The sequence below is a fragment of the Paramormyrops kingsleyae genome, chromosome 6, assembly GCF_048594095.1.
Source record: "Paramormyrops kingsleyae isolate MSU_618 chromosome 6, PKINGS_0.4, whole genome shotgun sequence".
In the NCBI taxonomy this organism is placed as follows: Eukaryota; Metazoa; Chordata; class Actinopteri; order Osteoglossiformes; family Mormyridae; genus Paramormyrops; species Paramormyrops kingsleyae.
In genome coordinates, this window is record NC_132802.1 from 24,267,302 (window position 1) to 24,283,087 (window position 15,786).

Below are 15,786 nucleotides of genomic sequence, written 5' to 3' on the forward strand. Positions count from 1 at the left end.
TTTTTTACGTCAATCTTTAAGTCTAGCTGTCTTGCTCTTGTGCTCTTTATTGCAAGAAGGGCCAATTATCTCCCACCTTTCACTCGGTTTTTGAGCTCCACTTTTTTTGCTTTGTTTCATTCATTTTTAGCTAGTTTAAACTAAGCCAAACAGTCTGTCACTTAGCCACTTATTACTCACGGTTGTGTTGTCATTATACTGTAACTACACGTATCTAGGGGTTGCACGACCTTTTGAAGTCGAAGATTTTTTAAAGTCAACAGTTATGTTGTGAAAGTCGAGTTGACATGCACTAATTGCTGATGACATTAATAAAGTCACAGGAGAATGGAGTGCTTTGCAACAAGAGACAATCTGCATTCTCAAAACTCATGCATTTGTATATGCTGACAACAGAGAGCTCATACACGTACCTTTTACGTGGAACAGAAACAAGTAGAGATAAAAACAGGTTGTAACTAAGCAACAATTTATGCAACATTTGACAGTGCGGGAAAACAAAATTCATGTAAGATCTAGCCTCAGCCTGCTCCTCGCTGTAAGGCGCCTTCCCACCGAAGTTCAGGAACCTGGTTCCTTGTTCTGACTTCCTGGGCCATCTCGACATGTAGCTCTTGACCACTTTCACATGTTGCCTTCCCACTGCACAACAGGAACTGGACCTTTATGCTAAATAAGCACATATTTTCATATACTGCCATCCAGAAACAATGGTGGATAATGAAGTTGTTTTGTTAATTATTTGTTAGTTATTGGAGGGTTGGATTGCAATCAAAATGGGATGCAGCCTTTAATTTATTTTTTATTGATACGACCCACAACATGTTTAAAACGAATTATTATTTATTATTATTATTATTATTATTATGATTATTATTATTAAATCTGCCCAAAAGATCGTTTTTGTTTTCAGAATAAAATAATTAGAAATAATAATAAAATAATTATATAACGTTATGCCACTAATAAGCGCTGAAAAGTAAAAAGGTATTCATTAATGCAGTAAATGTAGCTCAGGTACAAAAATAATTCCAAATGCTCAGTTTTTGCTCCACTTTATCTCTCTTTTGCCTGCACTTCCACGTAACTGGTATTTTCTGAGGCGTCCATGTTGTTTGTGTCATAATTGCATCATCAGTGACTATTCAACATCTAGCTTAAAGCGTCATCGCAGAGCAGCAAAATCACCTCTTTGACTGGTCGACTAATCTGTAAAACCCTACACCTCTTAGGACCTCGGCCCTTGAGTAGCTGCCCCGTTTGCTCTACTCCCCCTACGCCATTGAACTTGAGCTGGACTCAAACTGATAAATTATAAGACCAAGTTATAAATATCTTATTTCTTAACACTGGTGGTGGCTTATAATCAGTTAATATTTAACATTCATATCCATCTCATTGAATAGCAGCTTTAGAGTTAATGTTTTTAATGGAAACAAGAGACATAGGCTTGGTATTTGGCTGCATATAGTATATTATAAAATCTTATAGCAGGGCTATACAAAATGGCTGACGGATACTGTTGCTTTTGGTTTTGGAATGTTGATTGTATTTTGCTCTCTTTCCTCAAGAACATGGAGAATAATGTCACCTGTAAGGAAAAACCCACGCTGGTGGCTAAACCCTACATCAGAGTGGACTTCTTTGACAGTAAGATGCAAGGTGTCCTTCTGACGTCTTTGCTGGTTACTATCATTGATAACAAGACTGTGGCACATATTGGAACCAGTGATGGACGCCTGCTTCAGGTACAGCTCAGATTTGCTATCAGCTGGTGGTGAGAACCCAAACCAGCAGTTTGTTATTTTCAAGAACAGACCTTATTTTTAACAGAATTTTAGGTTTTGACTGCTGGAACTCCATGTACTCAGTCTCTTTAGTTTCAAAGAATTAAGATTTCTGCTACACCTTTTGAAGCATGTCTGCTCATCATAAACGCTCTCCTGCTACATTTATTATTCATGTGGAATTTTCTTGAACTTTGGCACCGTTGTTGCAATTCTGTAATGGCAGGATATGCTATTGAACTATTTGACTCTGTTGTTTCTCAGGTTGTCCTAAGAAGATCAAATCCTATTGTCTTTGCCAATTACTCTTTGGTAGACAACCAGAAAGTGTCTCCAATAGCCACTGTTTTTTCAGAAGAGTCCCTTCTCTTTGTGGTTGGAAACAAGGTACTGTAACCAGGATTAGCTGTGAACAACTTTGAATAACTGATATCAGCCTTTTATCATTAATAACTGCCAGTAGCAGGATGGGTATCTCACCAAGTCTCTCCTCCTTGCCTTGCTCACCAGATGTTCAGTGTACCCCCGAAAGGCCCAGGGTGTCGTCACTTTCTGTCATGTGGCCTTTGCCTGACTGCACCCAAATTCATGGGGTGTGGCTGGTGCGGCAGGGAATGTTCCTGGAAGGATAACTGCAGCACTGAATGGAGGACAAACTCCTGTCAGCCTGTCATTACCGAGGTGAGACGCTGACATGGGAATCGGAGAGCGGAATGCAGTGGGATTCCTCCACAATTACAGATTCCCGCTTAACAGCATTGTTTAACAAGTTTGAACGAGTATGATAAGGATCTTCGTGTCATTCTTTCTGTCGTGTTTCCTACAGTTTCTTCCAAAATCAGCACCCCCTAATGGTGAAACAGAGCTGACGCTGTTTGGCTCGGAGTTGATGTCACCCTTACAGTCTGCTGACAGTGTGAGAGCTTATAGGGTAAAAGTAGGAGAGGCCGACTGTAAAGTGCTGCGTGAGAAAAGCAACAGCACCCAGTGAGTAACGCACAGCACAACAAATAACTGCAAGTACTGTAACACGCAGAAAATGAGGTACTCAAAGGGATGTGAGGCTGACCCTGAAGTAGAGTGATAGATTCAGTGAATGTCCAGTTACCCAAAACAATACAAATTTCCTTTTGTGTATGTATTTTGGTAAATATGAAAATAGAATACCGACTTGCAATACTTAAAGTTACTTCTTCCAGTATAACTATATTTAAAGAAGTGACAGGATATTAAAACCGATACAATACTAGTGAACGGTCCTTTTCTTTCTAGCTTATGAAAGTTTTTTTTCCTTTTCGTATAAAAAAGAATGAACAAATATATGAAATGTTACACCCTAGTGATTCACTGTTTTAGACAAAAAATCTGTATAAAATTTCATTGTGTCCAGGTGACCTAAGCGCTAAGCAACAGTCAGCCAATTGAGCAGTGGAAGATAAGTGAGTCATTATTAATCTCCTTTCCCAGAATAACGTGCCAGATACTTCAGGCAAATGCCAACTTGTCTCAGCTTGTCTCTATCTCTGTGGGAGTATATGAAGAGCCAGTAGAGGGATGCTACGTCATCGATGGTGAAACCGAAATGCATGGATTTATGTTTGTGGTAAAACCTTTGGCAGAATTACAGCTTTTCATTTAATAAAGAAAAATTAATCAGAACAAAACACTAGCCGCATTTTCACATTTTTACTTTATTTTGCTCTCAGCCAGAAAACATACTTTGAAGTAAGCCTGGAAAAGCTATCAGTTTTTTAAATATACAAAATATGTTATGTACTAATTGTCTATACTGTCTTCCCAGGAGCCACAGATCACAGAAATTCTCCCAGATTATGGGCCATATGTTGGGGGAACGCTGATTACAGTCAAAGGACCCTACCTGAATGCTGGAAGGAACAGACGTGTAACACTTAGCAATGAGATCTGCAAGATTGAGAGGTGAAGGATAATTTATCGGGCTCTAAATAGAATGTAAATAGTCTGCTTGTCTGCATATGAAGCCGGTTATTTTATCTGTGGTGAGAAATCGTGGTGCCCAGCAGAGATTGTTCATCTCTATTTACCTGTGTTGTGTCACATATGTGCTTATGCGGTAATGACAAAGTGTGGAATTGTAATCATCCTGAATTGGTAGCTAATACCCAACAATTGAAATGTTTAGCCTTTTAGATGTTATGAAAACATGTTGCTGCTCTATAGATGTTTATCTTAAGTTCATGTGCCTTGCAGTGTGTCAACGGGCAGCGGAAACCTTTCTTCCATTGTGTGCTCGTCACAGCCTGTGGCAGCCCCCAGACAAGCTTCTCTGTCTGTATACATTGACCAATCTGCAGTGCTCACAACCCAAGTGTTCCACTACATGGAGAAACCCACCATAACAGAAGTGCGCCCAGATTGCAGCTTTAAAACGTATGAACGGGTTTTCAACATTGTTTCAGAAGAAGGAAAGAGATTGAGGTGTTTCAGGGGGAGCGTTTGAGAAAACCTTTTAGAATTTATTATTCACCTTATCATATTCATCTTAGCATCAGGATTTTTCTTCCTAAATATCATATGGTGTTACAATTTCTTATTTGTGTTTTGTACAACTATGAACAACAAATAGATTTGAAAAAGTTGTATAACAGTATTCAAGTAACTTATAATCATGTAATTTATTCACAATGTAGCAATTTATTGTATTGAGCCCGGACTAAAGTAAGATTGGCTTAATTTCAGCCAGAAAAATATCCATAGTTGGACATCATGCTGGCTAACTGCTACTCGCTGTTTCTGGAATCAGGGATTACCAGGTTGTACATCCCTAGGGCAGGGCTATTCAATTCTGTCCCTCGATTCCAAATCCAGGCCTTGTTTTCAGTTCTCCCAGGTAGTTAGTTTAATAATTACTGATTCTGATTGGTCAGAGGCTTTACACCTGGCTCACAGGTGAAGGAAGGCTGGAAAATCAGCAGGGCTCGGCCCTTGAGGACCGTGAGTTGAATAGCCCTGATCTAGGGTAAACCCCGATTGAGACAGATGTTGTAGTCATGCAGTACAAGCTAAAGCTGTTCTGATATGTTGCACTACTGTTTCTAAAGGCCTGTTGAGAAAAGTGATTTGATAAACAGACTAGAAAAAGTATATGAGCCCTTTGGTATTACCTAGTTTTCTGCATTATAAAATATGAAGTGATCTTTATCTAAGTTGCAAGGGCAAACACAACATGCTTAAGCTAATAATACACAAACAATTGTCTTTCACATTTCATTAAACACCCAGTAAAATATTCACAGTGCTGTGGAAAAAGTAAATGAACCACATTTTTAAAAATTGCTTATTGACAGTCATGCTCATTAACAGTCATGCTGAGTTACTTGAAACTCTGAAATAATGTATATTTTTAAATTAACATTTTTATTTGATTTTGATTCATTATCACAACACCTTCTGGAAACTACAACACAATATTTTATAATGTGGCAAACCTGAAGGAACACAACATGTAGATTCTACACATGCATTTAAAAGCAAACTACTATTTTTTGATTTATTAAATTAACCTTAACATATTAAAGTTGTCCCTACAATATAAAATAAAAGTAGCTGGTACTGCTATTGTAATGATTTCCTAAGATTACACTATAATGAAAACTGCTATTAAAATGCTACTTAAAGTTAATGCTACCTATATCAGGTTGTGGATCTGCGTGTCTGACTTGTTTATAATACTTTGTGTATCTTTGATTAAGTGGATCCCAGATCACCATCAAAGGTAGCCATCTGGATTCTGTTTACAAGACCATCGTCCGATTTAAGCCCAAATTCCGGGACCCTGTACAGAGGGTACGTTTTATCTATCCTTCTTTTAATATTTTCCGTTGACTGACTATTCGCAACTTGCTGATTAATGCAATAGTCTTTATAAATTTTATGAAGTTGAATTGCTATGTTCCGGTGTCTGTTGAAGGCCTCACTTGCCGTAAGACTTAGACATCCAGTTGCAATGAGGAGGATTGTAATCCCCCTTAACTATTGTCTGTGTTTTTCATTTGGCCTCAGGATTGTATCAGGATAGCCAATTACACAGATCTGGAATGCATAACTCCTTCCGTGCCGGGAGAGGACTCAGTGGAAGGAATACTGTCCTTTGACATGGATGGTGCACGACAGCTCTGGAATCAGACATTCTGGTACCATCCATATGCGGAACCTTTTGCCTTCCATCAGGATAATAGAACACTACGACTGTCTTCTATCGAAGATGAAGTGACTGTATCTGTAAGTGTGAAATTAGGGATTCTGACCTTAGGCTTGCCAGTTTTTACATGAAAAGGAAAAACAAGTTTATGTCTAACTTGAACAAAAAGGCTAAACAAGTTTTTGTACCATAAAACGGTAAACAGTATTTCACTAAGCTTCTTAATTGCAGAGCTGGTACAAAATTACTAGACCAGATATGTCATTTTTGGACCTGGAATAATTATTATGAGACTTCACATCAAAATTGTTTACAGTGTGTTCAGTGTACTTCCGTGACAGTAGATTCAACTTGAATTACAAAAATGACACAAAAGACAAAAATGACCAGGATGGTAGATGTTATCAGACATTCTACAACTATGTTTACAGCACAGCAGACTCAACTTGGTGAATTCTTGCATGAAAATCATCATGACAGTGGGAGGAGTGGACTGTAATGTTAAAATCCTGGACAACAAAATCATCTGCAGAATCCCTAAAAACATGACTGTACCTAATGAAGGTTTGCCTGTGCAGGTGAGTTTTTTTGCATAAAGCTTTTTACTGTCTTCTCAGTTAAATTCTGCTTACCGTTAGATAGTTTCTGATATATATGCTACTTCATTACTGGGATAATGTATTTTTTGAGTACAAGGGTAAAGAATTTTTCATAACGATTGAAATAAAAAAAGAGGCACATATCTAGATTGCTTCCGTTACCTTGTCCTAGATAAGTGATATCTGGATAGTTTGAAGGCTGATCAATATTATATACCTTCGTCCATCCATCCCTCTTCTGTACCCGCTTGTCCTATTCGGAGTTGTGGGGGGTCCAGAGCCTATCCCAGAAGCTATGAGCACAAGGCAGGGAATAATCCAGGATGTGGCGCCAGCCAATCACAGGGCACACACACCATTCAGGCGCACATTCACACCTACGGGCAATTTGGCAACTCCAGTTCACCTTTGCATGTTTTTGGACTGTGGGGCAAAACTACAGCATGTTGAGGAAACCCTACGATGACACAGGGAGAACATTCAAACTCAACACACTTGGTGCCACAACAGAGACTCCATCTCTAGTTCCAGAGGTGTGATTGAACAGTGTTAACCACTGTGCCACCTAAATATGCACACAAAAGCATATAATTGTATTTTCAAGCAAAAAAAAAAGAATACTGGAGAGCAAGCAACATTTATGAGATGTTTGGGGGATTCCAGAGTGTACTGTCTGGGACTAAATAGTGTTCAATTGTTCCAGGTGTCTGTAAATGGGCAGCTACATGAAGTTGGCAGGGTGATTATTTCCACTAACAACGCTGAGGTTGGCATCATACTGGGAATTTTTTGTGCCCTGGTTACTGGGGCCCTTTTATCCTTCCTCATCACAAAATATCTGAGAGGGAAAAAAGAAGGTAAGAGCTGTCATTAGTATCAATATTCTGTTTCTGTTCATTTTTAACAGGCACAGTGCTGCGATAGATAGGCTTTTTGTGTAAATATCCAGTGCTAAACGTTGATACTCATTGAAGAGTTGCTGTTGTATCAGAGTTTGCCACATAATCTGAAAGATTTCAAATCCTCTTCCAGCTAAACTGGTGGAGCACCGCCTCTCTCGCCTTTCCAGCTATAACCAGACCCACAGCACTGTAGACAGGCCATTGGTGGGTGACTACAGACAAGGTGAGACCACACATAAGATACATAAACATACAGGTGCCTCAATTGCTTAAAAACCTGGGATATTCAGAGGGAGTCGGCTATGGTTAGATTGATGTATGTAATGCATGTGACAATATTTGTTTTGACCCACGTTTCCAAAATTATTATTTGAGTCTACACATTAGCAGAATCACAACATTAAATACAGTTGCCAGGCATTCCTCATCGACCCCCTTTCATGCATCCCCTTTCAGAGTCAGTCATGGAATCCCCAGGCTTCTCAGCAGTGGCAGCCCAATCGGGCCTGTCCTGTAGCAGCAACTTTGACACTTTGCTCACCCCACTCATGCCCCCTGAAAAGATCTCTGTCTCCAGTCTGCGCCCAGAGCTTTTGGAGGAAGTGAAGGATGTGCTGATTCCATCACCAGCACTCCGTGTGCACTACCATCAGATCATTGGAAGAGGTTGGGGTTCTTACCTTCGATACCGTACCTGCAAAGAAACAAGGATGTTTTAAACTATCTCTATTGGTTATATAAGGAATATATATATATACAGATGCTCCTCAGCTTACGATGGTGTTACATACCGATGAACCCATTGTGTTGAAAATATTGGTGAATTGCAGTTGAATATGAATATGGTATGATATGATATGATATGAACTTAGGTGGCCCTCCAACTTCTAGGGAAAAATTTGGGGGATGGTGGCGGGATTGGCACTCCACCATAAAAAACTTCACACAGCTCCAAGAAGCAGACAGGACTTCTTTCTGCTCTTTGTGGGAGTAGCTCTGCTGCTGCTGCCCATAGGAAGGCTGCATGCAACATGAACGGGATGGGGAAGCCTTCAGAGGCACCATCCCTGGAAGAGTCAAGACCGTTGGTGAGCTAATAGGGTCAGGTTTGTTGGGGATTGGAACTGGTGTGGTGCCGAGGTGTTCTCTGCTGCATGGTCGCACTCAGGTCCTAGCCTGAGGTGGCTCACCTGGTTAGGTGCGTGGAACATCTTGTCTCTCTGGCATGATGACTATCTTCCTCTGCTGTCAAAGGAACTTCATAAACTATGCATTTCAGGCATGGTACTCTCTGAGGTACACAGACCGGGATGTGGCCAGATCTCTGTAGGTTGGTCTGGTCTCTCTGACGGCTGCTATACTCAGGGAGTCGCTGTTGCTGTGGTGGAAGGCCTCCCGATGATGTCCAATGTCACTCCTTCTAACAAGCGTATTATGAGACTCAGATTAAGGCTCTCATTGTGTATCTCGTCTGTTGTGTCTGTGTGTTACGAACACAGTGAGTGATATCTCAGTGACCACTGGCACTGACAGGGCTGGATATGAGGATTGTGTATATCCCCACGTGTCTGGCAACTGTGGAGAAAGTGGCTCCAGGTTCCTTGATTTTGCAAAAGGTCAGGGTTTGCAGGTCTCTGGATGAGGGGTGACCCAGCTGGGGGTAAGGAAGGCCGCAGGTAAGGCTGTCCTGACATTACAAACAATCTTTGCTTCTATTAGGGAGACGGACATCATCCCAACTGACTGGAAAATGGGTTTGTTGTCCCTATCTGGAGAGGAAAGAGTGATCGCCTGGATTTCGGCAACTACAGGGGGAAAACACTGCTCTCAGTGCCAGGTGTGGTGGTCCTTGCTAGGGTCATCCTCAACAGGGTCTGTGATCACTTGCTTGCCTATCAGCAACTAGAGCAGTCTGGATTTACACCTAAGAAGTCTACAATGGGTTGTACCCCAGCACTAAGTCCTCATCTAGCGCAAACCCGAATATCGGTAGAGTTTTGAAGCCTTCGTCGATTTTCGTAAAGCGTTTAACTCAGTTGATCGAGCTGCCCTTTGGGACATCTGACTTTGCGGGATCCCTCCAAAATTGCTGGATGTCTAGGCCGGTCTGTACTCCAGTATTGTGAATGCTGTGCAGAGTGGAGGCAGAATCTCTGTGTTCTTCCCAGTGGATAATTGGGTACTTCAGGGGTGTGTTCTTGCTCCTACTCTGTTCAGTGCTTGCATGGACTGGGCGTTGGGCAGAGTCATGGGGTCCAGCATCTGTTGGCAAGGAGAGATTTACCAATTTTGACTTTGCCAAAGATGCTGTGATCTTCGTGGAATCAGTGGAAGCCCAAATCGGGGCTCCTGAGAGACTGAGCGAGGAGTCTGAGTGTCTGCTCTTGTGAGTGTCCTGGATTAAAACCAAGATCCAAGCCTTTAAGGACCTCTTGGGTCCTGGTGCACCATGACTTGCTATATAGCTCTGGATGCTACCCTGTGACCTGAGCCGAAGACTGGCCTCCTTTGGTACTGTGTCTCTTCAGAGAATCTCTGGGTACTGCTGATTTGACCTTGAATGACCTGTTGCTCAGGGAGTCCCGAATGAGGCACATTACCTACATTGTAAGGAACAGTCAGTTAGGGCCCTGAGGGTGATCCGGCTTGCAGGATCTTCATTGCTGGGGACCCAAACCGACCAGGCCAGGGGGATGCTCATATAACACCCGGCTATGGCAGATAGATGAGCACTTCCGCAGGGTGGAACTGCACTGCGTGTCAGCCTGGGGGGGTAGCCAACTGGGATCCCTGGCTGTTAAGTCATGCAGTGAGCGTGGCAATGTGCTGTACCAGTGCATGGTCCCCAACATGACCCGACCAGGCATTGAATAGACATGGGCTTTGGTTAAACACAGAAAAGAACACTGTACGATACAATGTTACGCACTGTATGAGATGTTTACATTCACTATTGCTACATTGACAGGAGGCATGGGGGGGTTTGAAGCTGCCATTGCCCATCATTAGGTGGAAGTCATATATGGTATATTCCTAGCCCAGGAACAGATCATAATTCAAAATTTAATATCTACTGAATGTGCACCGCTATTGCACCATCATAAAGATGAATTATCACAAGTTGAACCGTCGTAATATGAGGAGCATCTGTAATATGTGAGTCTGAAGGCGAATACAAACTCTTCTCTGTTTGATGCCTTTAATATATGTTTTTTTTTAGGTCACTTTGGAACAGTATATCACGGTCATTTTACAAATGAGAACAACCAGTTAATTCATTGCGCTGTAAAGTCATTAAACAGTGAGTAAAGGAATTGTTTTATATGATATTGAACACTTCTGTGGGGTTTAATAATGAACAAGAGATAGCAATTATAATTGTTACCTATTGCAGCATCACAAAAACATCTCAATAATGCATATTCCAGTAAGACTAGACCATTGCATGACTTTTATAGTCAGCGCTAAACCTTTCCTCTACAATGCATCATTTCATTTGTAATATAAAAAAAATGGGAATGTGAATCAGTGTGAAATTGCTTCCCTCTATCTCCTGCCAGACACAGCCATATACAGTACATTGAATTGTAGACAGCTAATAATGAGGTTGTGTGCATAAATACATTGTGGGTTAGAAAGATATTAATACTGATGTTAATCCACACAGGAATCACAGAAATGGAGGAAGTGGAGCAGTTCCTGAAGGAGGGAATCCTAATGAAAGAGTTTCATCACAATAATATTCTCTCCCTACTGGGAATCCTCATACCTCAGGAAGGGCTCCCCCTGGTGGTGCTTCCTTACATGAAACATGGAGACTTACGCAATTTCATTCGCAGTCAACAGAGAGTAAGTGAGGAAAAGGATGTCAAGAAATCTCATAGGAAAACTTGTGGGAGAGATTGAATTTTAACCTTAGTTATTATTAACCAGATTTTATAGCAAGTTTTTAAGATTACTTTTGTGTGTTTAACACATAGATAAAATGAAAAAAGTTGAAATAAAGGTCATTCTGGCTAAAGAAGATATTGATGAAAAACTCACAGTAATCCTTGTAACTCAAGAATATGGCAGTTTTATTTCTGTTAATATTTATTTTTTTATGGCTGAGGCCTGAGCTACTTACTGTTCTTCTTAATTACATCCCCTGCTAATATCAGCAGTAGTAGGTCTAAAAGGGGACCCCTGATGTTGCTATCTGACTCGACGGCTGCCATTCTTCATTTTTCTCCCAGAATCCAACTGTGAAGGACCTCATTGGCTTTGGCCTGCAGGTTGCCAAGGGCATGGAGTATTTGGCCCTGAAGAAATTTGTACACAGGGATCTGGCAGCACGGAACTGCATGTGAGTCACCGCTACTGGTTTTGCATAGAAGCAAGACAGAAACTTGCCTGGAAGTTTTTAAGCTATTCATAACTGCTTATGCAGAACTTCCCTGCCCTCCTGGAAATCCCAGGTGTCTCCAGTAAATTGACAGTAGCTCCCTGACACCCAGAAATAATATCCTGGAAAACTTATATATTTTTGTGAACAGTTCAGGCATTTTAATGTCAGCGCAATAACTCAAAAAATGTTTGATGGATATTTTTCAAACTCTGCAAACATATTGTATGGATTGTATCACACAAAATGGAGCAGTGCCACATATTGAAGCAAAACACTTGATCTTGTTATTGTGAAAACAATAATTTGACAGATCTATTTCAATCTGTGCAAATTTGTATGAGTCAAATTGCACCAAAATTTAAGCAACTGTACTTAGTGGCAGGAAAAGGAAGGGTGACCACAGAAGAAAATTGACCTTGTGAATCCGATAACTACAGCAGTCCCATAATTAAACTGAATGGACTACCATAACCATACCTCTGTTATATTCAAAATGCAGGTTAGATGCAGTAGTTTGTAATAATGTCATGAAAACATTCTGTGCCCTCATTGATTTGTCGGTTTAAGGTATAGTATAGTTCTGTATGTAGTTACTTTTATTATTACTGTTTAATTATTATTGTTATTATGTACTGTATTATTATTTTTCCGACATACCTACAAATTCACTTTAAAGACAGACTTCAACAGGTACAGATTCATAACATGGGGACTGCCTGTATTTGTTCTTTGTACTTTGTACTTGTGTTATTTTTGATGGATCTTGTTGCCACTTAAAAAAAATATATATTATGTGAATGAAAATCTACACTTGATTGCATTTCAAGACAGATCACCTCAAAACTGAAACAGAAGCACTAGGTGGCAGCAGAGACTGGAAAAGGTGGCTGCAGAAGCACCTTTATTTAATTTTGAGATAGCATACAAAGTAGTAAAATACAAAACAGTAAAAGTGCAAGTATATTATGAGTATTCTCCATATTGACGAATTGATTCACACCTTGATTTTTGAGCCACAGTTCGGTTCATACAGTTTTTTTGTTGCATTTTTTTTTTCGTTGCATTTTTAACAAATTATGTGTATTACCTATGACACAATTGCCATCCCTATACACCACTGGATAACCAATTATGAAATGAAAATGTAACATTAGTAATGTAATGAAATGAAATAGATAGTTAATAAGTACCATTAAAAACTGTGCTGATTAATGATCTGTTTCATTTTGGCACGCTTGGGTGGTATTACAGTAATATGGTATACCGCAGAATTTTAGTCTTGTGAAATTTATCGTGGGCGAATCCCCTGCCAAGATACTGGAATAACATTGCTCTTGAAAATTGCGTATAATGTGGTTGGCATTTGATGTCATTATGGTATAAGGCCTGTTGTAGTGGGATAGAGAGAGAGATTGGGGAGTGTGGGAGGAGTAGGGATTAGATAGGGGTGGCAGGACCGTCTGGGGAATATATCTGTGTCATTCCAACAGCATAAAGTATTTCCCCTCTTACACTGTGTGTGTGTGTGTGTGTGTGTCTGTGTGTGTGTGTGTGTGGATCTCATCCATCTCCCTGAAATTAATATGCTTAAGATCGAATGTCTACTGAATTATCAGTGATGGAGTTCATTTTGCTGCTATATGGTAGCAGTTTTTTATTTTAAAAAGTAGCCATTAAGAGTAGAAACATGATAAATATTGACATTCTACTCAACTTGGCAGGCTAGACGAGTCATACACTGTGAAGGTGGCGGATTTTGGCCTGGCTCGTGATGTTTTTGATAAGGAGTATTACAGTGTCCAAGACCAGAAGAGAGCCAAACTACCAGTCAAGTGGATGGCTATTGAAAGTCTACAGACACAAAAGTTTACAACAAAATCAGATGTGGTGAGTGTCTGAGCACTAAAGTAGCACCTTTTTGGTAATAAGAGGAGTCTAAAGTTATCCAGTAGCGTGTATCAATTTTTCCAGTATTCAAATATCTACTCGTGGTTAAAATCTATTGTACTCCTGTTAATCTCCTGTCATTCAGTTGTAATGCTGACATATCTTTTCCACAGTGGTCCTTTGGGGTTCTTATGTGGGAATTGCTGACCAGAGGAGCGAGCCCCTACCCAGATGTCGATCCCTATGACATCACTCGTTACTTGTTTAAAGGACGCAGACTCCCCCAGCCAGAGTTCTGCCCAGACTCTCTGTAAGTTACAGTGTTAATGGAATTTTAGTAGAGTTTCATATTGGAATCTAATAGTTAGGCATTTCTCTCCCATATAGCTTACAACATGACATGTGAATCTGGTCTGTGCAGAACTATTCCTTTATATTTTACATTTACATCTGCAGTTTACACATTTAGAAGATGTTTTGTCCAAAGGAATGTACAAGTGAGGTAAATAGCACACTGCAAACAATTGTGCCGGCAAGGAAACAACTAGGCATAAGTGCAGCTAGGCTGAGCTTCCAATGAATGTCCAAGTACAAGTGTAAGCAGTATAGGAGCAGGAGTTACACAACAGCTACTAACAAAGCAATAACCTAATAAAACTATTGAAGAACCAGAGGTGCAACATTCTTCCTATGAAGTCAGTTCACCATGTTGACTACGAGTACAGAATGTCACCTTACCACCAGATTTATCCCAGACCTTGACATGGGGTGCTTTTGCAAGATGTTGGGGTTCATCCAAGTGTTTTGACTGATCACTGTACATATAGTATAATATATATTACATATATAATTTCTATATTATGAGATAAATTCTCTCACATTTAAGGAGAGCATATGTTTTGCTCGGAATAGAAAATGTTCTAATATCCGATTTAAGGCTGCAAATAAGAGCATAAGGACACATCTAAGGTCCCTCAAATATGTGCATGCATTTTGGATTTCTAACATGGCTGGTTAAGTATAAAAGTAACAGATTCATCTGCTCATACAGGTACGCCATCATGCTGCAGTGCTGGGACCCTGATCCAGAGAGAAGACCTACTTTTGCCACCCTGGTCACTGAGATCAGTGAGATCATCTCTGGCCTGGAGGGGGAGCACTACATCAACGTAAAAGTCAGTTATATCAATCTGGACATGCCACACCCCTACCCAGAACAGCCAGACACTGCCTGCGGATGTGACTCCCCCACCACTGACAGCTCCTGTTCCACCCCGTCCTGAACGTGTCCACATGATCGCACAACCTTAGCAACTGTCAACCCAAACACTGACTGCAGCAACGCTGTCGTCATACCGTTCCTGCCATAACGTGTTCTTGCAAAACCTGTTTACGAAAAATCTTCTGATCCAGTTGTTCACTGGCATCTGCCGCAGTACTTGTCCAAGTCCGTTTGGTAAAACAGCTCGGATGTGGTCTCAGCAGTGGGAGTCTGGATGCCTTTTTTTTTTTGGCAGCTTGCACAAGCGGATGGTTTAAGTGATTTCTGTGCTTCCATGTGTCACTTTGAATAGCAAAAGTTTGGATGATGTTGATGACGACCACATACCTGACATTCTTCATAACCGAAATACAATGTGGCAGCTCGATATCCATGGAGATGCACCTTCTACCACTCACATCTTTTTTATCCATACATAATGTTTTATATTTACCAATGAATGCAATAAATAAATGTGATTTACAGAACAACATTTCGCTGTCTCTTGTTTCTCTTATTTAAGGTTTATCTTATGTGTGGTTTGAGTTGTAAAGGAATAGCCTATTGATTAATGCATAATGGGATATATTTAAAATGACTTGAAATGTGCAGATCAATAAGAAAAAAAGGTTTGAAATGTTCTTTGTAATATAGTAAGTAGGTGGTTCAAAAGGTTTGATCCATGTAGCTGTATAAAAACCTTATTTTTTAAAAACATTTTAAATGATCAGGACAGTTAATATAAGATTTTGACAGCAGCAATATGCGTAATATACTGGCTAG

At 40.3% G+C, this 15,786-nt stretch overlaps 1 protein-coding gene across 4 annotated transcripts in view; it reads left to right on the forward strand.

The window, feature by feature from the left end:
* LOC111840572 (macrophage-stimulating protein receptor-like) overlaps positions 1-15,496 on the forward strand; it is a 28,637-nt gene extending 13,141 nt beyond the window's left edge. For all 4 annotated transcript variants that reach the window (XM_023805538.2, XM_023805539.2, XM_023805537.2 and 1 more), the window contains 19 exons: positions 1,572-1,748; positions 2,052-2,174; positions 2,298-2,468; positions 2,614-2,774; positions 3,255-3,390; positions 3,589-3,725; positions 4,017-4,196; positions 5,519-5,612; positions 5,829-6,047; positions 6,399-6,545; positions 7,270-7,423; positions 7,599-7,691; positions 7,925-8,134; positions 10,689-10,769; positions 11,136-11,317; positions 11,704-11,813; positions 13,577-13,742; positions 13,916-14,052; positions 14,794-15,496. In XM_023805538.2, coding sequence (XP_023661306.1) covers positions 1,572-1,748; positions 2,052-2,174; positions 2,298-2,468; positions 2,614-2,774; positions 3,255-3,390; positions 3,589-3,725; positions 4,017-4,196; positions 5,519-5,612; positions 5,829-6,047; positions 6,399-6,545; positions 7,270-7,423; positions 7,599-7,691; positions 7,925-8,134; positions 10,689-10,769; positions 11,136-11,317; positions 11,704-11,813; positions 13,577-13,742; positions 13,916-14,052; positions 14,794-15,025 — 2,910 coding nt within the window. In that variant the 3' untranslated portion in view covers positions 15,026-15,496. The remainder of the gene's footprint in view (positions 1-1,571; positions 1,749-2,051; positions 2,175-2,297; positions 2,469-2,613; positions 2,775-3,254; positions 3,391-3,588; positions 3,726-4,016; positions 4,197-5,518; positions 5,613-5,828; positions 6,048-6,398; positions 6,546-7,269; positions 7,424-7,598; positions 7,692-7,924; positions 8,135-10,688; positions 10,770-11,135; positions 11,318-11,703; positions 11,814-13,576; positions 13,743-13,915; positions 14,053-14,793) is intronic.
* The last annotated feature ends 290 nt before the right edge of the window (positions 15,497-15,786 follow it).